General features: G+C 43.1%; 1 protein-coding gene across 5 annotated transcripts in view; it reads left to right on the forward strand.

The window, feature by feature from the left end:
- WDR7 (WD repeat domain 7) overlaps positions 1-23,733 on the forward strand; it is a 352,599-nt gene that overhangs the window by 73,826 nt on the left and 255,040 nt on the right. For all 5 annotated transcript variants that reach the window (XM_019986705.2, XM_070779108.1, XM_070779109.1 and 2 more), the window contains exon 14: positions 1,482-1,696. In XM_019986705.2, the coding sequence (XP_019842264.2) occupies positions 1,482-1,696 (215 nt within the window). The remainder of the gene's footprint in view (positions 1-1,481; positions 1,697-23,733) is intronic.

The raw sequence follows: 23,733 nt of genomic DNA on the forward strand, positions 1-23,733 counted from the left end.
GTCTTAAAGACAAAAACATAAGCAATTTTAGTTCACATATCCTTTAAGACAAGACCCTCCTCAGCGTGGTACGCATCTACCTTTTCTTATCTCCTACTGTTCTTTCATACAGACTGGTTGCTCTGTGTGAAGAATAGTTCTAACCAAGAATAATTGGGTCACTATGCACTATTTCTTGTCTTTTATATCATGCATATTGTTGCTCATGATTTTCATTCATTTGGAACATTATTTCTTTCTATTTGCTTATTCATTTAAGCAGTATATTATCTTTTAAGGAATAGTGAAAGTGAAAGTTGCTCAGTCGTGTCCAACCGTTTGCAACCCCATGGACTATAGAGTCCATGGAATTTTCCAGGCCAGAATACTGGAGTGGGTAGCCTTTCCCTTCTCCAGGGTATCTTCCCAACCCAGGGATTGAACCCAGGTCTCCTGCACTGCAGATGGATTCTTCACCAGCTGCGCCACCAGGAAAGCCCAAGAATACTGGAGTGGGTAGCCTATCCCTTCTCCAGCAGATCTTCCCAACCCAGGAATCAAACCGGAGTCTTCTGCATTGCAGGTGGATTCTTTACCATCTGAGCTATCAGGGAAGCCCTCTTTTAAGGAAACGAATACAAAAACAAAGCTTTCCTTTTTTCCCCAAGCAGTTAGCATTTCTTGTAGCATTGCTTTATATAGATCCAGATTTCTATCTTGAAGGACTTTCCTTTTGCCTAATATTTTTCTTGTGGTGCAGGTCTGTGAGTGATTCTTTCATCTTCTGTATATCTGAAAAACTTTATTTCACCATCATTTTGAAGATATTTCTTTCTGGGTATAGAATTCTATGTTGACAGTTTTTTGTTTATTCCTTTCAGTATTCCACTATCTTGCTTGTATTATTTCCAGTGAAAAATTTGCTATAAACCTTATCTTTGTTTCTCTATGTATATATCTATTTTTTGTGACTTCTTAGAAAATTTTCTCTTTATTATTGATTTTGAGCTGTTTAGTTGTAGTTTTCTATGTATTTCTTGTGCTGAGGGTTTGTTATACTTGAATCTATGGGTATATAGTTCTCAACAAATTTGGTAGGTTTTGGCCATTATTTATTCAACTATGTTTTTGATCCTCCCCTCTCTTTTCTCTGTTTGGAGACTCCGATTATGTGCCTATTAGGATACTTGAAATTGCCCAGAGCTTGAGGATTGTATTTTCATTTTTGATATTATTTTTCCTGTGTTTAATTTTATAGTTTCTATTCTGCGTTTTCAAGTTTACTGAGCTTTTCTTCTGTAGGGGTCTTAAGGGAGAGGAAAGGATGCAGGTAATGCTACATGGGAGATCATTAGAGGAAGGAAGGATAAGAAAATGTTTCTGGCAGGCACTGATAAAACATATCCCTACGTTAAAAAATGTCCGTGCGTTTTTCCTTTCTTAAAAAATGGACGTTAGTCATCCAGAGTCGTGTAGTGACTGTGCACGTCCGTGTCTCCCAGGAGCGCTGGACCGGTGTGTGATGGGGATCACGGCTGTGGAGATCCTGAATGCCTGTGATGAAGCAGCCCCTGCTGCTGTTGACTCGCTGAGCCACCCGGCGATCAACCTCAAACAAGCCATGACGCGCCGCAGCCTTGCTGCTCTGAAGAACATGGCCCATCACAAGCTGCAGACTCTTGCCACTAACCTCTTGGCTTCTGAGGCATCTGACAAAGTAAGTTTTATATGGGGGCTCACGTGTCCCCATTCAGCTTCATTTAATGACACAGCTTTGACACGTCTTAGGGAAGCATTTTGGGGAGATGACACTGATGAATACTAAGCTTCTGATTTTTAAGCAGGTTTATCCAACACAGTTTTGGAGTGTTTCAAGTATTTTGCATTTTGAAAAAGTAACTTGTTCTTACCATTCAAACTATTTTAAAATGATTGCTACAGACTTGAGTGACTTCAGTTTCTGAAATTAGAATGAACAGTTTGTGTATAATCCATCTTCTTAACTTTCTCAGAGTCTTCCTGTTGGAAGGTTTACCACTAGTGATATCTTCAGGAGAAAAAAGTAACAACTTAGAACAATTGTGGCTTATCATTTGTTTTAAAAATAGGCTCTGATTTTACTAATGTTAGGCCATTTACAAGATTTAAGAAAATATGTGAGACTAGGTATGGTGAGATTGCACAGGTGCTGGCATTTTTCTGCGAGACCCAAACTCAACCACACTTTCGTTCCTGAGAGTTAAAATCAACCCACCAGTTACTTTAGTTAACAGAAAATTGTCTTACTAAAAGAAGAAGAGTCAACCCCAGTTCATTAATTGGCTACTTACCATTAGTTTTTTAGACACTAGCTACTATTTCCTTTGTGGTATTTGTGTTCTGGGTATTATTAGAACTAGTTTGTCTCTGGTAAATGGCTAAATGAAACCTAGAGACCATCCCAGTGTTTTCTCTGAATCACACTTAAAATTCCTAGTTCCATCTAAGAATTCATTAGAATTATGAATGAGTCACCAAATACTTTTATTTTCATTCTCTTTTATTCCTGATTCCTACTTTTTAAATGATGAGATGTGTCCATAAATAACAAAGGGGTTGAAAGGATTGTATACAAATTTGAAAATTTGCCCATGAATTAGTGAGTGCTAATGACATAGGAAATATTTACTACAGGCAGCTCCACTGACCTGTATCCTCTAGTAATTGGCAAAAATAGTTGATCATTCTGTCTTTCCTCAAGATATTAATGTTTTATTTTCTTTGTTATATTGTATGTTTCATAGATTAGAATTGTGAAATCCTTCTGTGGTTTTTTTTTTTCATGCTTTCTGTCCCATGCTCTGTAGAATAGAAAACAGGCTGAAATGCACTTGTTCCTATAATTTCTTTCAGGAGATCATGTGGATATTCCCTAGGAATTCAGTGTTCATGGCACATTGTCTGATGTTCTGTATGATTCTGATATTAAGCAAACTTATTAAACAGTACATCCCAGTGGCAAGTGTGTGAGTTTGGCGATTCCCAGATATATTCTTTTTCTTCTTGATAGCCCCTAGGAGTCAAACTTGGGAAAAATATGATATGACTAGAAAATTGAAGGGGAATAAGTGGTACAGTAACATTTATGAATGGCTTTTGTAAGTGGTCATGGTCCATTATGTGATTTTTTACAGTCTTGTTTGTCCCTGTTTTAATAGCGCATTTTATAGGGCAATTAGTGATAAAAGCACCAGATATCAGAGACACTACACTTACGTATTGTAAAATATATTGCTCGTGAACCTCCTCAGCCTTGTAGCAGTGGTAATTGTTGCCTGGCCTACAAGGAAAACAATTATAGAAGGGGGGAAAGGCTTAGGAAGCCAAGGCTGCAGGAGGATAATCACTTTATGAAAAATGTATGTTGGCCGGACCATTAGGGATTTCTCTAACTATCTTCTCATGTTGACTTAGAGGCTCCTCCTGAGGGGAATATTTAAAGAGCCATTTGCTGGATGGCTTTCGAACCTCCAGAGAAATAGAGCCCACCCAAAGTTAAGGAAAAAAAAAAAAACAACGTAACTAAGAGCCGCTCAGTGGTACATGACTTGCTCTAGGAAATGGGATATTTTTTCTTTTTTCATGGGTCTCAATGGAAAGTAAAACCTCAATGGGAATACTCTATAGAAAGTATCCAGTTTTCTCCTGGTTAGTGCTGGCAATTGGGCTATTTGGAAGTAACAAATATTTTATATTGTTAATTAGGTTAATTTTGCCTGACATATACAGCTTTACAGGCAAAGATAGAGAATTTACCGTCCTGTGATTTTTTTTTTTTTCCTTCTTTCACTGGAGGAGCAAGAAGGTGATAAGTAGAATTATCCTTTATTACTATATTGAATGCAGTACTTGGATGCAATCTCAAAAATGACAGAATGATCTCTGTTCATTTCCAAGGCAAACTATTCAATATCACAGTAATCCAAGTCTATTCCCTGACCAGTAATGCTGAAGAACCTGAAGTAGAACGGTTCTATGAAGACCTACAAGACCTTCTAGAACTAACACCCAAAAAAGATGTCCTTTTCATTATAGGGGGCTGGAATGCAAAAGTAGGAAGTCAAGAAACACCTGGAGTAACAGGCAAATTTGGCCTTGGAGTACAAAATGAATCAGGGCAAAGGCTAATAGAGTTTGCCAAGAGAATGCACTGGTCATAGCAAACACACTCTTAACAACACAAGAGACGACTCTACACATGGGCGTCACCAAATGGTCAATACTGAAATCAGATTGATTATATTCTTTGCAGCCAAATATGGAGAAGTTCTATACAGTCAGCAAAAGCAAGACTGGGAGCTGACTGTGGCTTAGATCAGGAACTCCTTATCGCCAAATTCAGACTTAAATTGCAGAAAGTAGGGAAAACTGCCAGACCATTCAGGTATGACCTAAATCAAATCCCTTACAGTGATGGAAGTGACAAATAGATTCAAGGGATTAGATCTGACAGACAGAGTGCCTGATGAACTATGGACGGAGGTTCATGACATTGTACAGGAGACAGGGATCAAGACTATCCCCATGGAAAAGAAATGCAAAAAGGCAGAATGGCTGTCTGAGGAGGCCTTACAAATAGCTGAGAAAAGAAGGGAAGCCAAAAGCAAAGGAGAAAAGGAGAGATATACCCATCTGAATGCAGAGTTCAAAGAACAGCAAGGAGAGATAAGAAAGCCTTTCTCAGTGATCAGTGCAAAGAAATAGAGGAAAACAACAGGATGGGAAAGACTAGAGCTCTCTTCAAGAAAATTAGAGATACCAAGGAAACATTTCATGCAAAGATGGGCACAATAAAGGACAGAAATGGTATGGACCTACCAGAAGCAGAAGATATTAAGAGGTGGCAAGAATACACAGAAGAACTGTACAACAAAGATCTTCATGACCCAGATAATCACGATGGTGTGATCACTCACCTAGAGCCAGACATCCTGGAATGCGAAGTCAGGTGGGCCTTAGGAAACATCACTATGAACAAAGCTAGTGGAGGTGATGGAATTCCAGTTGAGCTATTTCAAATCCTAAAAGATGATGCTGTAAAAGTGCTGCACTCAATATGCCAGCAAATCTAGAAAACTCAGCAGTGGCCACAGGACTGGAAAAGGTCAGTTTTCATTCCAGTTCCTGAGAAAGGCAATGCCGAAGAGTGTTCAAACTACCGCATGATTGTATTCATTCCACACGCTAGCAAAGTAATGCTCAAAATTCTCCAAGCCAGGCTTCAGCAATATGTAAACTGTGAATTTCCAGATGTTCAATCTGGTTTTAGAAAAGGCAGAGGAACCAGAGATCAAATTGCCAACATCCATCTGCTGGATCATGGAAAAAGCAAGAGAGTTCCAGAAAAACTCCTATGTCTGCTTTATTGACTATGCCAAAGCCTTTGACTGTGTGGATCACAATAAACTGTGGAAAATTCTTCACGAGATGGCAATACCAGACCACCTGACCTGCCTCTTGAGAAATTTGTATGCAGGTCAGGAAGCAACAGTTAGAACTGGACATGGAACAACAGACTGGTTCCAAATAGGAAAAGGAATATGTCAAGGCTGTGTATTGTCACCCTGTTTATTTAACTTATATGCAGAGTACATCATGAGAAACGCTGGACTGGAAGAAACACAAGCTGGAATCAAGATTGCCGGGAGAAATATCAGTAACCTCAGATATGCAGATGACACCACCCTTATGGCAGAAAGTGAAGAACTGAAGAGCCTCTTGATGAAAGTGAAAGAGGAGAGTGAAAAAGCTGTCTTAAAACTCAACATTCAGAGAAGTAAGATCATGGCATCTGGTCCCATCACTTCATGGCAAATAGATGGGGAAACAATGGAAACAGTGAGAGACTTTATTTATTTGGGCTCCAAAATCACTGCAGATGGTGAATGCAGCCATGAAACTAAAAGACGCTTACTCCTTGGAAGGAAAGTTATGACCAACCTAGATAGCATATTCAGAAGCAGAAACATTACTTTGCCAACAAGCGTCCATCTAGTCAAAGCTATGGTTTTTCCAGTAGTCACGTATGGATGTGAGAGTTGGATTGTGAAGAAAGCTGAGCACCGAAGAATTGATGCTTTTGAACTGTGGTGTTGGAGAAGACTCTTGAGAGTCCCTGGGACTGCAAGGAGATCCAACCAGTCCATCCTCAAGGAAATCAGTCCTGGATGTTCATTGGAAGGACAGATGCTGAAGCTGAAACTCCAGTACTTTGGCACCTGATGTGGAGAGCTGAGCGCTTAGAAAAGAGCCTCAAATTTTCCAGTGATGAACCTAAAGGACATTTGGATAGAACATAGCTTGACAAATTTTTTTCTGTAAGGGGTATATAGTGAAAAAAAAATTAGGCTTTGTGGCCTATATGACTTATGTCAAAGTGATTCAACTGCCGTAATAGTGGCATTAAAGGAGCTGTGCGTGCGTGCGTGCTTAGTCGCTCAGTTGTGTCTGACTGTTTGAGACCCTGTGAACTGTAGCCAACCAGGCTCCTCTGTCCATGGGATTCTCCAGACAAGAATACTGGAGTGGGTAACCATTCCCATCTCCCAGGGGTCTTCCTGACTCAGGAGTCGAACCTGTGTGCCCTGCATTGCAGGCAGATCCTTTACCATCTGAGCCACCAGGGAAACCAAAAAAAAGGTATAGACCCTATGTAAATGGATGAATGGGGCTGGCTCCCAATAAAATTTTATTAACGAAAATAGACAATGGGCTGAATTTGGCCCTGGGTCATAGTTTGCTGACCCTTGCATCTGAAGATGGCATTATTCTATCAAGGTCGTGGATATAGTTCCCCTGTTGAATGACCTTTGCTTCATTTTTGAAAAGCAGAACAGAGGAGTGGTTTAGAGGCCAAGTTCAGATGACAGATGTATCTCTGTTCCAGTTGCATCTCAGTCATTTCCTGCCTTTTGGTGACCTTGGACAGGTAACCTCCAGTGATCTAGGTTACACATGTAATTGAAAGCAAATTCTTGTAAAGGAAGTAAAGGTTAACAGTATATTAGAGAATTGAAATAACACCAAGACTGTGGAATAAAAAAGAGCATATGGAGTTAATAATTAATAAAGTCATTGCTCATCATTAAGAGCTGTTTTGGTAGAGATAATTGGGTCAGAAGTCAGGATACAATGAGTTAGGAATGAACATGAGATCAAGTGGAGGTGCAGTGCGTGGAAGAAGTTTGCTGTTAGAGGAAAAGAAGAGAGTAGAGTTAGCTTTGTCGGTGGTTGCAGGGTTAAGATCAGAGTTTATGCTTTGGGAGCTCACTGACCCTTTTGCTGGTGGAGGGAGTTATCGGTGGGGCCGTGGAAGAGGACATGGTGCTGAGAATAGAGTTGAAGAGTTCACCCTTCTGAAAAACTCTTCCCTTACAAACTGTAATGATGAAAAGAGGGAGGTGAATATAACAAGTTATTTTCAGCAGCAGCATTTTCAGTGGAAGAAGAGTGATATTTGTTAAAAAAAAAAAAAAAAAAAAAGGAAGTGGTAATAATCCCTTGAAGGTAGTCTCATCTTCTTTTTTTTTTAATCCGTCATTCAACTCAGAACAGGTGCTCTGCTGGGTTAGGAGTTAGAGGACTTGTACGATATAAATAAATAGGAGGCCGTAACTGGCGTGTAGTGATATTTGAAGAATGCATAAATGAATATGTCAAGAAGCACGTCTGGGCATATCTGGTGATTTTTTTGACAAGTTTTCCCATAAAGCATTTGTCAGACACTGGTTCTTGGTGAGGCGATCTTGATGGATGCCTTGGGCCAGTAGAATTTTATCCGTGAAGCTAGAAAACCCTTGTGGCCATGGAATTCATTTCATAGGCCTACTCTGTGTAACTTTTTATTGGGCCTCCTTACATCTTAGGCTAGAGAAGGAAATGGCAACCCACTCCAGTACTCTTGCCTGGAAAATCTCATGGATGGAAGCGCAAGGTAGGCTACAGCCCGTGGGGTTGCAAAGAGTCAGACACGACTGAGCAACTTCACTTTCACTTTTCACATCTTAGGCATTGTATCAATCAGAATCACCCTATTTATGTTGAAAAAGAATGAAGTTTAAGAAATTGAAAAGTGGCCAGAATGATTTATCTTTTACCTTGCATTTCTCTGTTGTCTCTCTCTGCATGTCTCTCTCTGTTGTCAAAACCCTGAAAAAATGAATGGGCTATATTTGCAAAGGTCAGTAGCTTTGTATTCTGTGTAACTAGGCCATAGAATGGGATTTAGAAGTCAAATATAACCTACTGAGAACATACTCTGTGTCTTTTGCTTGCAGAATTCATTCTGTAAAACAAAAAAAATTTGTACTGATCGAATTGACTTTATGATTCATTGTGAAAAGGGCACTTGTCCAGTACAGACAGGGACAAGTCAAATGACGTTATGTACAGATACCAGGCCTTTCTGATGAACTGTTTTCAGCCTTAGAAAAATTCTTATGATATATCTGACCTTTGGAGAATCAATTAAACATGCTTAACATTCTGTCCCCAAACTTTAATGAATATCTTAACAGAAAATATGAATATGTTAATTGTATATTTATTATATACTTATATATGAGTTCAGCTTTGGGTTCTTCTAAGTGGTTATTAAGGTAAAATTTTTATATTACACTAATTACTGTCTAATTGTTAATAAATAAAGTTAGGGAGACCTAGCTAAGCAGCTGAACCTTAAGGGAACAAGGGAGTGCGTGTCTCACTGTAGGAGAAGATTTATTCAGTGCCTGCGTGACCGGTGCTTCCCCTTAGTGGAGGATAATAATTAGAAACCGAACCTGGATGCTTTGTACGCTCATGGCTCCTGCGATGACATTGCATCCAGTCCCTCTCAGAAAACAGAGCTGGACAGTATGTTTACAAGGCATATACAGTGATGCAAACAAAGGTATCTTTTCAGTATTTCTGTCTTCCTAAATATATGAAATACCTTGGGCTAACCCCATGACCTCCAGTTCTAAGCAGATACCACAGTGCTTGTTCCAGGCCCCCCGCCTTGGCCTGTTACAACTCTCCTCTCACCTGTGAGAAGCCTCACCCAGAACTTTCAGTGTATTGATTTGCTCAGCTCCCCCTTCATGTAGACAATTTCCTGCCCACCCCAAGTCTCCTCTCAGGCGTGCTGACCAACAGCTTACCTCCCAGAAAGGAGAAGCCTTTTCTTTCTGATTCTTAGTATGTTTTTACTCTCCACCTTCTGCTTCTCTTAGGTGTGATCAGTTGTGTTTATTTATTCTCGTGTTTCTTTCTGTTTAGGTTTCTTTGTCAAAGTGATGTTTTATTTTTAATTCTTTCTTGAATTCAGTCATTTCATTTCTGATTTTTCTAATTCTTATCTGTGGTGTTCTTTCATAGTGAGTATCATTTTAAAAATGTTCTCTAGCTTGTTTTGAAATAGCACATTTGTTTCAGTCTGCTTCTTAAACATGTCTGTTTTCTTGCTCTTATTGTCTCTCTCTCTCTAATAGTAGCTTTATTTTATTTTTTTGGCCATGCCATGTGGCATGCACGGTCTTAGTTCCCTGACCAGGGGTCAACCGTGTGCCCCCTGCAGTGGAAGCATGGAATCCTAGCCACTGGCTCACCAGGGAAGTCCCGATCTTATTCTCTCTTGGCCTGCAATAATTTGAGCTCAGTACCTTTTGGAGTATTATTTGTGGGATGATTTTTCCTGGATTTTTTAGTGATTAATTCAGGCAGCATTTTTAGCTTCAAGGACTCCTTCTGTTGTTTGACGTGGTTCAGTAAGATGGTGACTTGCTTTCTGACCGTTTCCACCACTGTTCTTTGCCTTACTTTTCTTTTTTAATTACCTGTCCATTTTGATTACGTTCTTAGCACTTTCTCATTACCGGGGCATCCTTTCCTACCAGGGAGCCCTGAGGCATCAGTGTTGCAAGGACCTCACGTTTCTCACAACTGTGGACTCCCGTGTTCACTTGCCGTTGAGGTAGGTGAGGCTCTCCCAGGTTCATCTGCTCTTTCCAGACTTATTTTTCAGACGAATATCTGTTGGCTCTTACAGGGTTTTTTTGGCAGAGCTCTCCAGTGCACTCCTGCTTCCCTCTTCCCTCCTTCCTACAGCGTGCCTGACACCAGGTGGCTTTGTAGCTGTTGCTGGCCTTTCCCGTCCACTTGGATTTTGGAATTTATGGGTGTCCTTCATCACTTAGTTCTGCTGAAAATGTCCTCAGTGGGTTTCAGTTATGCCATCCAGTTGCTCTGTCTGTTTTATGGGGGGTTTGGAAAAACCCAGTAACTACGCTGGTGTCACTGCTGTGATCTTCCCAGAATCCCCTTCAGTCTGATAGTCTTGATATTAAGTATAAAATTCAGTGACATGAATTAGTTAAAGAGAAATCATACTAAACATTTAAAATCTTACCTGTGTATTATTTGAACTAGATGAAGCATATATGTGAATATATTTTTTCTGGTTCACACTGGTAAGATACCAGTGTGGTTTTGAATTTAAAGGACACATACTTTCTTTTTGGGCTTCCCTCGTGGCTCAGTGTTAAAGAGTCTGCCTGCAATGCAGGAGACCCAGGTTCGATCCCTGGGTTGGGAAGATCCCCTGGAGAAGGAAATGGCAGCTCACTCCTGTATTCTTGCCTGGGAAATCCCATGGACAGAAAAGCCTGGCGGGCTACAGTCCATGAGGTCGCAAAGAGTCAGATGCGACTGAGTGATTAAACGACGACAAAGGTATTTTGAAGTAATTTGATAGAAGTGTAAAGATTCATGACTAAAAATCAATATGTTAGTTCTTTGGGTAAGAAATAGTTTCTTCCTGTCTAATATGATTGGGAAATCTGCTCTTTATTAGACCACACAACATATTTTCAAAGTTCTTGACTTTTGTAGCCTCTGTTAGAAAATAATTGAATCAGTGTAGTTCAGGAAACTTTCATTGGCCCTTAGGTACTCTTTTAGGCCCTCGAGAGCCCAAATGAATAAGACATGACATTCACCCTCGGGAAATACAGACAGATAAATGCAGTGCGATGCAGCAGTGAGATGGCCAAGGAGCCCCGCAAAGTGCTGCAGACGCCTGGCCTAGGCTGACGAGACCAGGACGGCCTTCTTGGGGGAGGGGGCGCTGAAAAATGAGTGGAGCATCGTCAGGTGGAGGGTGTGGGTGGGTGGCGGCTGGCAGCTGCAGGGAGGGCAGTGGGGACTGACCCGTGTGCTCAGTGGAGCTGGGGGCCAGCCGAAGACACATGGGCGGTGGGGGCAGGCGAGCCATCTGCGTGTACCTGGCAAGCCCTAAAGCACTCTCTCTTACCTCAGTAGCTTTCAAACTAAAAAAGAAGTAGCGTTAGAATCCTTCCCTCAAAAAGAACTTCTTGTGAAAGCCAGTACCTACATCAGATCTGAGGATACATAGGGGAGAGTATTAATTGAAGGATGGTTTGTGAGCTGGGTTTGGCAGGACCTATTGATCTGTTGGGCTTCCCTGGTGGCTCAGCTGGTAAACAATCCACACGCAAATGCAGGAAACCCCGGTTTGATTCCTGGGTCAGGAAGATCCCCTAGAGAAGGGAACGGCTACCCACTTCAGTATTCTTGGGCTTCCCTGGTGGCTCAGCTGGTAAAGAATCCGCCCACTCCAGTATTCCTGCCCGGAGAATTCCATGGACAGAGGAGCCTGGCGGGCTACAGTCCATGGGGTCGCAAAGAGTCGGACAGGACTGAGCAACTAAGCACAGCACACGTGATTTGTTAGGCAGAATGGGTAAGGGAGGGTAACTCAGGTTTCTTACTGGTAGATTGACTAGAAGTGGCTCTGCCCGGTGTGAGGGTGAATGTAGGCTCAGGTTTTGCGGGGCTGATGCAGATGCTTTGTGTATGATGCGGGGTGGGGAGAACTCGAGGGAGGGTGTGGTGGCGGGTATCCAGGTGGAGGAATCGCCCGGGCCCACTGCGAAGTGGACGAGGTCCCTCAGAGAGAGCAGATGGGCTGAGAGAGACTCAAAATCCCGACCTGAAGGGGAGGAGAGGAAACGTGGAGAGCAGGGGGTGAGAGGAGAACCTGGAGGAATGTGGACTTGCAGACAGGGAGTCGGGCATTTCCGGATGGGCAGAGCGATCAACTGTGTCAAACGCAGTCAGTGATGACCGTTAGAAGGACTGAGATGTGTGTGTCCGTGAGGTCACTAGTGACCTTTTCCAGAACTGTCCTCCCAAGATGTGTGGGCCAGAAGCTGGATTGCGGTGTATTCAGGAGTAAATGGGCTTCCCTGGTGGCTCAGACGGTGAAGAATCTGTATGCAAGGCAGGAGACCCTGGTTTGATTCCTGGGTCAGGAAGATCCCCTGGAGAAGGGAATGGCTACCCACTCCAGTATTCTGGCCTGGAGAATCCCATGGACAGAGGAGTCTGGAGGGCTATAGTCCATGGGGTCGCACAGAGTTGGACACGACTGAGCAACTTTAAGTTCACTTAAAGGACTGAATGGGAAGTGTGGAAATAGACATAGCCAAGTGCAGAACACTTTTGAAAAGTTTGCAGGATAAAGGGAGGAGAAAGAGAATAGCCAGAGGGGAATGCAGTCTTGGAAACAGGTTTGACTGTGGATTCAGGGTACAGAGCCAGGGGAGAGAGGCAGGTTCGTGATCAGGATCGGGGGGAGACAGCCTGTGACGCTGGATTCCATGTGGGATGGGAAGACGGCAGATTTTCAAGGCAGAGGGAAGGCAGTTGGCTTTGACCCGGGGGAGGAAAACTTCATTTTCTGAACCTGAGTTTTAAGGGAAGACGCCGTCTCTGTGACATGAAAGTGAACGTGCTGGGGGAGAAGCTGCAGAACTTCCCCGGAAGATCCAGCCCCGACCTCTAGTGAAGGTGGCCACCGTGACCAGCGGATTTCCAGCACAGACGAAACAGCCTTCTTCTGGAGGAAGATGCCACCTAGGACTTTCATAGCTGGAGAGAAGAACTTAGGGCCTGGCTACAGAAGTGCCCAAAGACAGACTGACTGTCTCAATAGGGGCCAATGCAGCCAGTGACTCGGAGTGGAGCCAGTGCTCATTTATCATCCTGAAAACCCTAGGGCCCTTAAGAAACAGGGAGAATCTCCTCTGCCTGTGCTCTGTGAATGGAACAACAAAGCACATCCATTTACATCACGGTTTACTGAGTATTTTAAACCCAGCATTGAGATGGTAGTTTGGCCACCTGATGCGAAGAGCTGACTCATTAGAAAAGACCCTGATGCTGGGAAAGATTGAAGGCAGGAGGAGAAAGGACAACAGAGGATGAGATGGTTGGATGGCATCGCTGACTCAATGGACGTGAGTTTCAGCAAGCTCCGAAAGATGGTGATGGACAGGGAGGCCTGGCGTGCTGCAGCCCCTGGGGTCGCAAACAGTCGGAGACGACTGAGCGACTGAACTGAACTGACTGAGACAACAACTGAGGCCCAGAGTAAAAAGGTGCCTTTCAGAATCCGACTGCCGGTTGCCAGTGTGCCTGGTGGCTGCCTCAAGCGCTGCTGGAGATGCACAACGAGAGCCACGCTGTTTCATGCCTGCTGCACCACACCTATTCTGCAGCTCATGGACCCAGGGGGTAATTGCAACTTGTAAGTCTTCTTACTTAAGAAATGCTTTTTGTGAGGCTGTAGCTGTTATATTTGGCATGTTTGGTGCTTCCTCTGATGGATCTGGGCAGAGTAAATTGAAAACCTCTGAAAAGACTTCACTTTCTAGATGCCTTAGAACGTCTGTGATTCACGAGAAGAGCTCAAAATATCAACCTTCATAGGAACTTGGAAGAAGTCGACTCCAACCCTCAAGGATGCCTTTGAGGGGTTCTAGACCTCAGTGGAGGAAGGAACTGCAGATGTGGTGGAAATGCCAGCAGAGCGAGAGTTAGAAATGGAGCCTAAAGATGTGAGCGAGCTGCTGCCTCCTCGTGATGAACCTTGCGCAGATGAGGAGTGGTTTCTGCAGATGAAATCTACTGCTGGTGAAAATGTTGGAAGGTTTTTGAAATGACAACAAAGGATTTAAACTGTGACATACACTACGTTGATAAAGCAGCAGCAGAGTTTGGAGAAGATTGCCTTCCTATTTTGAAAGAAGTTCTGTGGGTAAAATGCTGTCAAACCGTGTTACCCGGTAGAGAGGGATCGTTAATGACAGGACGAGTCCATCGATGCAGCAAACTGCGTCGTTTTCTTATTTTTAAAAATCGTCAGAGTCACCCCAGCTTCAGCAGCCATCACCTTGGTAAGGTCAGTGACCGTGAGCATCGAGGCAGACCCTCCACCGTCAAATAGATGACGACTTCCTGAGAGCTCAGGTGATGGTTAACAGGTTTTGTTTTTTTTTTTTTTTCAATTTTGTTTAGCAATAAAGTGTTTTGAATTTGGTAGGTACAGCTTTTAGATATAATGCTGTTATACTTACAGTGCGGTTTAAACGTAACGTGCAGCTGCACCAGGAAACTAAGCAATTCACGTGACTCCCTTTATTGTGATATCACCCGCCTGATCGCGGTGGTCTGCAAGGAGGCCTGTGCATTCAGAGATCTGTCCATTCTTCTTCCACGTATCTCTCTCTTCTTAGTTTGTGTCAAGATACCTGTTTTTCTTAATCACAGTCACACCTCAGTCCCCTAGCAGCAATCAGCCTTGGTTAAAGTCACGCTTTCTCTGGGAGTGGATGGGTTTAGGGCAGGGGGTAGGACAAAGACAGAGGAGGGGATTCATGGTCATAAAGCAGGATGCTAGGTTTTCACAGACTAATGTAAATTGGTTCTCAATCTTTTCACTTACATTTCAGTAAATGTAGTACAGTTGACCCACCAACAGGGGTTTGAGCTGTGCGGGTCCACTTGGAACCTTTTTTTAATGGTAAACACCACAGCACTCCAATCCAGGAGCGGTTGAATTTGTGGATAAGAGGAACCGTGGTTATAGAGGGCTGACTGTAAATTACACGCGGAGCTTTGACTGCTCGGATGGGTGGACGCCCCCAGCCTCCGAGTTTTTCGGGGTCAGCTGTCTCCGCTCTCCGCAGCGTGCGGAGCGGCCTTGTTCCGTCGCCCACCCCCACCAAGGCCCGCGCCCGGCTACTCCCACTCATCTCGGGAGCCTCGATTTGACGACCACTACTTCCGCAAAGGTGCTGAAGGTTTGCAGGCGATGCCGCTGAGTTTGGCAGTCCGCTGAGCCTTCTCAGATGCCTTGGCGCTGGGCGTGCGTGTCTGGCCCGGTACTTGCTCTCGTGTACCGGTACAGGAAGCAGCAGCTGTGGTTGTTGACGCGCTGTGCCTCTGTCGGGGCTTCTCCACGTTAGCGCTGCTGGCGTTTGGGCTTGTAGTGCTCTCTTCTGGGGACGGCCCTTGCAGTGCAGCGTGTTTCTTGGCGCCCCGGCCTCCGCCCACCGCACGCCACCAGCACCCTCTCCAGACTGTGACTCACGAAGATGTCTGCGGACGTTGCCAGTGTCCTTTGGGGCTATGGGGGAAACCGCCCGTGGCTGAGATCCACCGCTTTCTAAGCTCCTCAAAGGACCATTTGCTTTTTCTGTGTTTCCAGCGCGCAGCAGTGCTCGCTGCGTTACAGTGAGCAGGCCACTGCCTGAAGGTTGATTAATGTCGGGTGGCTTCACCTCTTCCCTCATCTCCCAGCCTCCATCTCCCCAGGCTCTGCAGAAGGGACACTGAGAACCTCTTGATGTCTAGAATCAAAGGTCAAGTAGGTACAGGAGGGCCTGAGCTTCCTGCCCCATCCTGACTGCTGACAAGCTGCCAAACCAGTGTGACTGACAACCTCTTAGCTTCCGTTTGTTTTTAGCTTTAAAGTGTGTGTGTGTGTGTGTGTGTGTGTGTGTGTGTGTGTGTGTGTGGTGGTGGTGGTGGTGGTGTAATGTTGTAATGAAGTTAAATGAGCAACGTGTTTGCAAACATTGATCTCAGTAGGTATTCAGTGCACACTTGTTTGATACTCCTGATTGATTGATTGATTGATTGCATTCATTCGGCCAGTATTGAGCTCAGACGCTGAGAGGGCCCCAGATGAGAACAGTGTAAAGTGTGTTAGTCACGCCTACACCCCACAGACCCCGGCCCCGAGGAGTTCCTGCTCCAGTATGGGGGGCACCGGGCCGTTCACTGGGCTGAGCTTTCGTCTAGACCATGGGAGCCGGGTGCGACAGAGCCCAAGAAGGGGCTGGGAAGTTTTTTCTGAAGGGTCGAGTGCCTAGAGGCTTGACATCTGGAAGAAGCGTGCGCAGGAACATCCCAGGCATAGAAAGTGGCGCGTGCAGATGTGGGCAGGGCAGTGATCGGGCCAGAGACTGCAGCGTGTGCTGAGACCACTGGTGGGAGAAGAGGGTAGACGCCTAGGTGGCGCCGTGGTAAAGAATCCGACTGTCGATGCAGGAGACGCAGGTTCCATCCCTATGTCGGGAAGATGCCCTGGAGGAGGCATGGCAGCCCTCTCTGGTGTTCTTGCCTGTAGAATCCCATGGACAGAGGAACCTTATAGGCTATAGTCCATGGGGTCGCAAAAAGCGGGACATGGCTGAGCACAGGCGTGAGAGTCGACGTGTGTGAGTCTTTCTGAAATCAGATTCCTCGCCACAGTGACCCAGGAGCAATTAGAGAGGTTTTCTTTTTTCCTTTTCATTTCGTTAGCATTTAGTCCGGTCTTTTCTCTTATACGTCAGTTACCCAGAATCTCAATTGTATTTCCATTCTTTCACAAATGTGTTGAGTTTTGTATACAAAATAGAAGCCCTTCAAACACAGTTTCTTTCCTTAAAACACAGTTTCTTTCCTTAAAACACAGTTTCTTTCCTTTAGTGATTTAAACTTTTCACATGCGTCTTTAACATATGTATTTGTAATATTGAATAAAATAAGCTGGATTTTATTATCTCTGTTTTCCTAGCAAGAGAAACACTGCTTGTTTTTATCTATTAGCTGTTGACAACAGCTCTCTGAAGTAAGTAGTCTTTCTTTTATTTGGGAGATGGAAGAATTAATGCTGGAGATGTCGAGTGGTTCATGTAAAGATCTGTCTAACAGAGAAGCAGGAGGAGTAGGGCCCCCGTCTCTAGGGCTCCAGGTCTTGTTCCTTGGTCCCTTGGCCCTTTGGGAAGAGTCTCAAGTCATTCCCCCTGTGCTAGCGTTGTGGAAAGTTAGCATATTGATCTAGGAATGTCTTAATATGTTAATACCATTTGGCTGTTACTGTTATTCCAATATTATCCAGTAAGACCTGGCCTGTAGAAATATCTTTAGAAGAAAGTTTCTTTATAAAAAGTGTTTTTATTTAACACATAATTAATTTGTAATTTACATTTTATTTCTGTCATATGAAATAAATTATAGTACAGTATAAAGCCTTGGCACATCCCAGGTGGCTCAGTAGTAAAAGAATCCACCTGCCAATGCAGGAGACTCTGGTTTGACCCCTGGGTCAGGAAGATTCCCTGGAGGAGGAAATGGCACCCCACTCCAGTGTTCTTGCCTGAAAAATCCCATGGACAGAGGAGCCTGGTGGGCTGTGGTCCATGGGAGTCACACAGAGTCCAACATAACTGAGCGTGTGCGCGTGCACACACACACAGACACACACTTAAAACCTTAATAACTAAAATACCTCTATTTTTGGTTTATGCTTATTAATATACTTGTTAATGAAAACACATGAAAGGAAGTGAAATAACATCATCTAATGCTAGATAGCATATTGAAAAGCAGAGACATTACTTTGCCAACAAAGGTCCATCTAGTCAAGGCTATGGTTTTTCCAGTGGTCATGTATGGATGTGAGAGTTGGACTGTGAAGAAAGCTGAGCACCAAAGAATCGATGCTTTTGAACTGTGGTGTTGGAGAAGACTCTTGAGAGTCCCATGGACTGCAAGGAGATCCAACCAATCCATTCTAAAGGAGATCAGTCCTCGGTGTTCTTTGGAAGGAATGATGCTAAAGCTGAAACTCCAATACTTTGGCCACCTCATGCGAAGAGTTGACTCTCTGGAAAAGACTCTGATGCTGGGAGGGATTGCGGGAAGGAGGAGAAGGGGACGACAGAGGATGAGTTGGCTGGATGGCATCACGGACTCAATGGACGTGAGTTTGAGTGAACTCTGGGAGTTGGTGATGGACAGGGAGGCCTGGCGTGCTGCAGTTCATGGGATCGCAGAGTCGGACACGACTGAGCGACTGAACTGAATGAGTATCTTGTAATTCATACCTAATCACAAAATCCCATTCTATCCAAAATCAAATATTTAGAGTAAGTATATTGTCTAATTCCAACTTAAAACAGAATTCTCTGAGGGAAAGCTCATCTTACCTGTTTTCCTAACTGTCAGTGTGCAGTAACGGCAATACGACAGCAGAGGGCACCAAATCTCCATCTCAGTCTTAACACATTTTCTTGGTCGTTAATTTTTTGTGTTTCCTTCTTCCCTCCTTGTCTTCCTTATTCCCTTCCTTCCTTCCCTTTCCCCAATCCTTAAAATCATTGACATTAAAACCCTACTTTTTAAAATAGCAAATGGTGGGATTTTCCTCCTTAACTGAATTTTTTAAAAGTACATTAAGACATCCTTGTGTTTTTATTTGTTGAAACTTTTGTATTCAACATTATGCATCAGATTTCAGAAGTTCTTTTAAAGGTCCTTATTCAATAAAATATTCTATCCATAATCAAGAATAAAATTATTTATTCATTTTTCTTATGAATTTATTCTTAATTAATAAACTGGTATTCTGTACTTAGTTCCTAAAAATTATTTAGAGCATACATTATAAATGATATCTACATAGTTATTTTATAAAATATATTAATATTTTAAAATACGTATCTTTCCTTATATTCTGTTTTAGGACTCTATGTTTGTAGAGGCTTGTTTGTATGTGTGTGTTAGATAACATTTCCTAGTCTTATTAGTATCCTTCGTCTCTGGTTTCAGAGGAAATTCAAAATTAAGAAAAAAATCATCTATTTTTCTTCTTTCCACTTTACCATCAAAATCAGCTGATGTTTAATGCTAACTTCATAAATCAAATTAATGTTTAGGTAGAAATCTGAACTATTTGATATTATAATTATAGGTTGAACTCAGGACCCTTTCAGGAAAAACAATGAATTATTTTACCAGGTAACATTAAAAATTGTCCCCAAAATCATGACATTAAAAAACAGTTCAGAAATAAGTAAGCTTTTAAATTGGGACCACTGAAGTAAATGGTACAACAGTAAAATTATTGCCAGTGTTTCAGTTGTCTCTTAGTCATTGGATAAGATGAAATAAGGCTGGAGTATCAATATGTCATTGGTTTTAGGGGACAAAGTTATCAGGTATTTCAGCAGACATGACTTAACCTGGCATATATTCAAATATATAATAACAGTAAATGCTGTAGAAAGGATAATATCAACATTTTCTTCTCTGCAGATTGTAAGATAACTGGTGTGGTTTTTTTGTCTGTTACCGTTTCTGGGGTCTGCTGAGTTATGCTGTGCATGTATGTGTGTGCTGAAAAATACCTGAGGTTGAATACAGATTGATCCCGTGATCACAGTCCTGTCACTTTGCTTGGGTTTTCACTTGAGACACAATTTTAGCCACTGCTCTTCATGTGATTGCCACAGGTTCACTGTCAGTGATGACCACACAACCCAATAATTTTTTTTTATTTTTGCATTTCTGTAATATTTTAAGTCAAGTTCCTTGTTTATCTGAAATGACTAAATCTGTATTTTCCCATATACAGAAGACAAAAAACTTACAGTAAAATATCAAATATATCTGTCTAATTAGCTTTATTTTGCATTTACCATTGGGTTTTACTTACCAAGACCATTTCATTTGTATATTTCACATGATTTAGATTTTCTGTTGGCCTTTTTCAAATAAGTTTTAACATTATTGCATTAAGTACAGAGGCTTTTTTTTTTCCTCTCAAGCATATTGTAGAAAATGGGCATTCTGCAAATATTTGCTGAGTTGAATTTAATCTTCCTCCATGATAATGCAAAAATGAGTTTGTGAGCACACATTTCAGATGTTCTTTAATAAAGGTGACAGAGCAAACATACTAACATTCCTGTTAAAGAATTTCTAGGATCAGTTGGCCTGTTCTTGAAATTGTTAAGAATGTAAGATGATTGAATGAGTTAGTTGTCTCTGTATGTTGTATATCTTATGATTAAGCCAAAAGGTCCTTGGAGTTTGGTAGATGTTTTTGTTTATTTTTCTTTAGCTAATCTTAGTTTACACTGATACTGGATATCAGACATGCCAGTGATCATCTCTGCCATCTTCATGCATGTAGCTAATTTTTTTTTAAGAAACTTTTTATTTTGTATTAGACTATAGCCAATTAACAATGTTGAGATAGTTTCAGGTGAACAGCAAAGGGATTCAGCCACAGATACACACGTATCCATTCTCCCCCAAACTCCAGTCTCATCCAGGCCCCCAGGCAACCTTGAGCTGAGTTCCCTGTGCTATATAGTAAGTCCTTGTTGGTTGTCTATTTTAAATATAGCAGTGTGTGGTGGTGGTGGTTTAGTCGCTAAGTTGTGTCCAACTCTTGCGATCTGTGGACTGTAGCCTGCTGGGCTCCTCTGTCCATGGGATTCTCCAGGCAAGAATACTGGAGTGGGTTGCCGTGCCCTACTACAGGGGATCTTCTCAACCCAGGGATCGAACCCAGGTCTCCTGCATTGCAGGCAGATTCTTTACCGACTGAGCTATGAGGGATAGCAGTGTGTACATGTAGCTAAAATCTTACCCTCACAACTTCTCTTGTGTCTATATTTTGTTGTAATAAGACTTTGCCAGTCAGTGAAATCCATGGTCAGGCATTACAGGTCATACGCGGGACTTGGTGATGTTAGAAGTTGTAGTTCATCTGCAGGATGCAGGCTTGAGCCTTTGCTCTCCTTTCTTCCTGTCTCTCTCTGTTCTCATCTGCTTTCATTGTTTGCCTTCTTTCTCTTTCCCTCTCTTTTTCTGACTGTGGATTGCCATTAGATACAGTATTTGCTACAATGATACAATCAGTAGGCCCAAGAGGTTGATGAGAGGAGTCGCACACAATCAGGCCCAGATACCAGGGTGCCAGATCCCAGATAACCTCTCAGCTGTCTGAGCACACAGGCTGTCTGCTGGCACACCTCCCAGAGAGAGGCGGCACCTGGGCAGGTCCTGGGTGCTGAGAGGGGCGCGTGTGGTTGGCATCAGAGGAGGGAGCTTCAAAGACGACCTTGTGTCCTCATTCAAGCAGCTCTTGCTGCTTCAAGAATTACCGAGCATGCTTGATTTTTTTATTTTTTTTTTTACTCTTTGATAGTAATGGTTTATCTTTCTCCTAAAATAATTTTGTAGATTTTTTAACTGGAAAGACAGTATTTACTAAAGTACTGTGTTTTACCTAATGTTGTTATTCCCTCAAACCTCGTGCCACATCTGTGTACCTAATATTGATATAAAATACATTTTGCTGTGACATAACCGGCCCTAAGGCCCAGCACAGCGCCCAGGTTATAGCAACAGCTCGGTATGTTCTAGCTTTCACCTCTAATAGTTTTGATATCAGTGATACTTTAGGTATAATGTTTTTATTATAAATGTATAATTTAACGTCTCATTCAGGCCAGCTAGTGTCAGCAGGTGCACAGCATTAAGCGCAGTGTTTGACATCACACAGTCAGTGTTTGAAAAAACAAATACCAAAATGGGGCAAGAAATAAGACAGGAACGTATGCATCTGTCAGCCCAGATCAGATCAGATCAGTTCAGTCGCTCAGTCGTGTCCGACTCTTTGCAACCCCATGAATCGCAGCACGCCAGGCCTCCCTGTCCAACACCAACTCCCGGAGTTCACTCAGACTCAGGTCCATCGAGTCGGTGATGCCATCCAGCCAACTCATCCTCTGTCCTCCCCTTCTCCTCCTGCCCCCAATCCCTCCCAGCATCAGAGTCTTTTCCAGAGAGTCAACTCTTCGCATGAGGTGGCCAAAGTACTGGAGTTTCAGCTTCAGCATCATTCCTTCCAAAGAAATCCCAGGGCTGATCTCCTTGAGAATGGACTGGTTGGATCTCCTTGCAGTCCATGGGACTCTCAAGAGTCTTCTCCAACACCACAGTTCAAAAGCATCAATTCTTCGGCACTCAGCCTTCTTCACAGTCCAACTCTCACATCCATACATGACCACAGGAAAAACCATAGCCTTTACTAGACGAACCTTTGTTGGCAAAGTAATGTCTCTGCTTTTCAATATGCTATCTAGGTTGGTCATAACTTTCCGCCTGTCTTCTAATCCTGGTGTGATTGCATATTTCTGTCTCCTCTCATCTGGGTGGCTTCTGTTTCCTTCAAGCTTGTATTTATGACCTGGATCTATTCTTTTCAGCCAACATTGCTGGTAGATGAGTAGTTATAAAATTAAATTTGATTATGTTACTCCCCTTATTAAAGTCTTTAGGTAATAGTTCTCATACTTTGGGCTTCCCTGGTGGCTCACATAGTCAAGTGTCTGCCTGCAGTGCAGGAGACCCGCGTTTGATCCCTGGATCGGGAAGATCCCCTGGAGAAGGAAGTGGCAACCCCACTCCAGTATTCTTGCCTGGAAAATCCCATGGATGGAGGAGTCTGATGGGCTACAGTCCATGGGGTCGCAAAGAGTCAGACACAACTGAGCGACTTCATTTTCTCTTTCTCTTTTTCTTGTGCTTTACTGTAAAAAGTCATCTCGGGTTTTCATTAGGCAGATTCTGATCCATTCCAAGAGACACGGATTCAGGTTCGATACGCGGCCCCAGAACCCGCACTTTAGCAAGCATCCCTGATGTTCTAAGGGAAGCACTGCTTTAGTGGCTCCTGAGCCTGTGCGGGAACGTTCAGAAGCCTCAGTGTGGCCCTGTCTGCTCTCAGCGGGCCACGCCTTGCGTTCTTGGCCCTGGTCACCAACACCAGCACCCTCCTGTGCTTCTCCGGCCTTCGTCCCTTCTCGCTTTTCTGCCCTTTGGCGAGGAGCCCCTGACACCCGGGGTGGACTCAGTTCTTTGTTTTTCTTATCGCACCTTCCACTGTCCTTTATTTGTAACACCACTCATACTGCATAGTCATGTCATTATTTGTTAGTTAGAGCCTTGCAGGAACATAGATGAATGCGGCATAAATGAATGAAATACTGGGATGGAATTCAAAAAATCTTCTTTTTTTTTTCCTTCATATTTTGTGTAGTGGAAATTTATCATACTACTTATGCACCTTAGGTTCTTAAGCTGTAGTATGGAAATGATATTTATTTTCTACCTTCCTTTAAACACCATGTATTCAGTTCAGAGCAGAGGTTTATACAAAGTGAGCAGAATTAGTGATAATTCTGGAAATAAATTTGGAAAGAACAGCCACTTGAGCTGCTTCTTGAAGGGTGAGGAGAAGTATGGCTTGAGTGGCAGCAGTGAGAATGAGAAAGGGGTGCCATCCTGGCATGAGCCACGCAGAGGCACGAATGCCTTGGCTGTGTGGTTCTGGAAGGCACAGGTGGCTTAATTTGGTTTCAGTGGAAGGTTGTAGGGTTGTAGTTAGAGATGAGGAGAAGGCAATGGCACTCCACTCCAGTACTCTTGCCTGGAGAATCCCATGGGTGGAGGAACCTGGTGGGCTGCAGTCCATGGGGTTGCTAAGAGTCGGACACGACTGAGCGACTTCATTTTCACTTTTCACTT

Source organism: Bos indicus, chromosome 24 (genome assembly GCF_029378745.1).
Source record: "Bos indicus isolate NIAB-ARS_2022 breed Sahiwal x Tharparkar chromosome 24, NIAB-ARS_B.indTharparkar_mat_pri_1.0, whole genome shotgun sequence".
Classification (NCBI taxonomy): Eukaryota; Metazoa; Chordata; class Mammalia; order Artiodactyla; family Bovidae; genus Bos; species Bos indicus.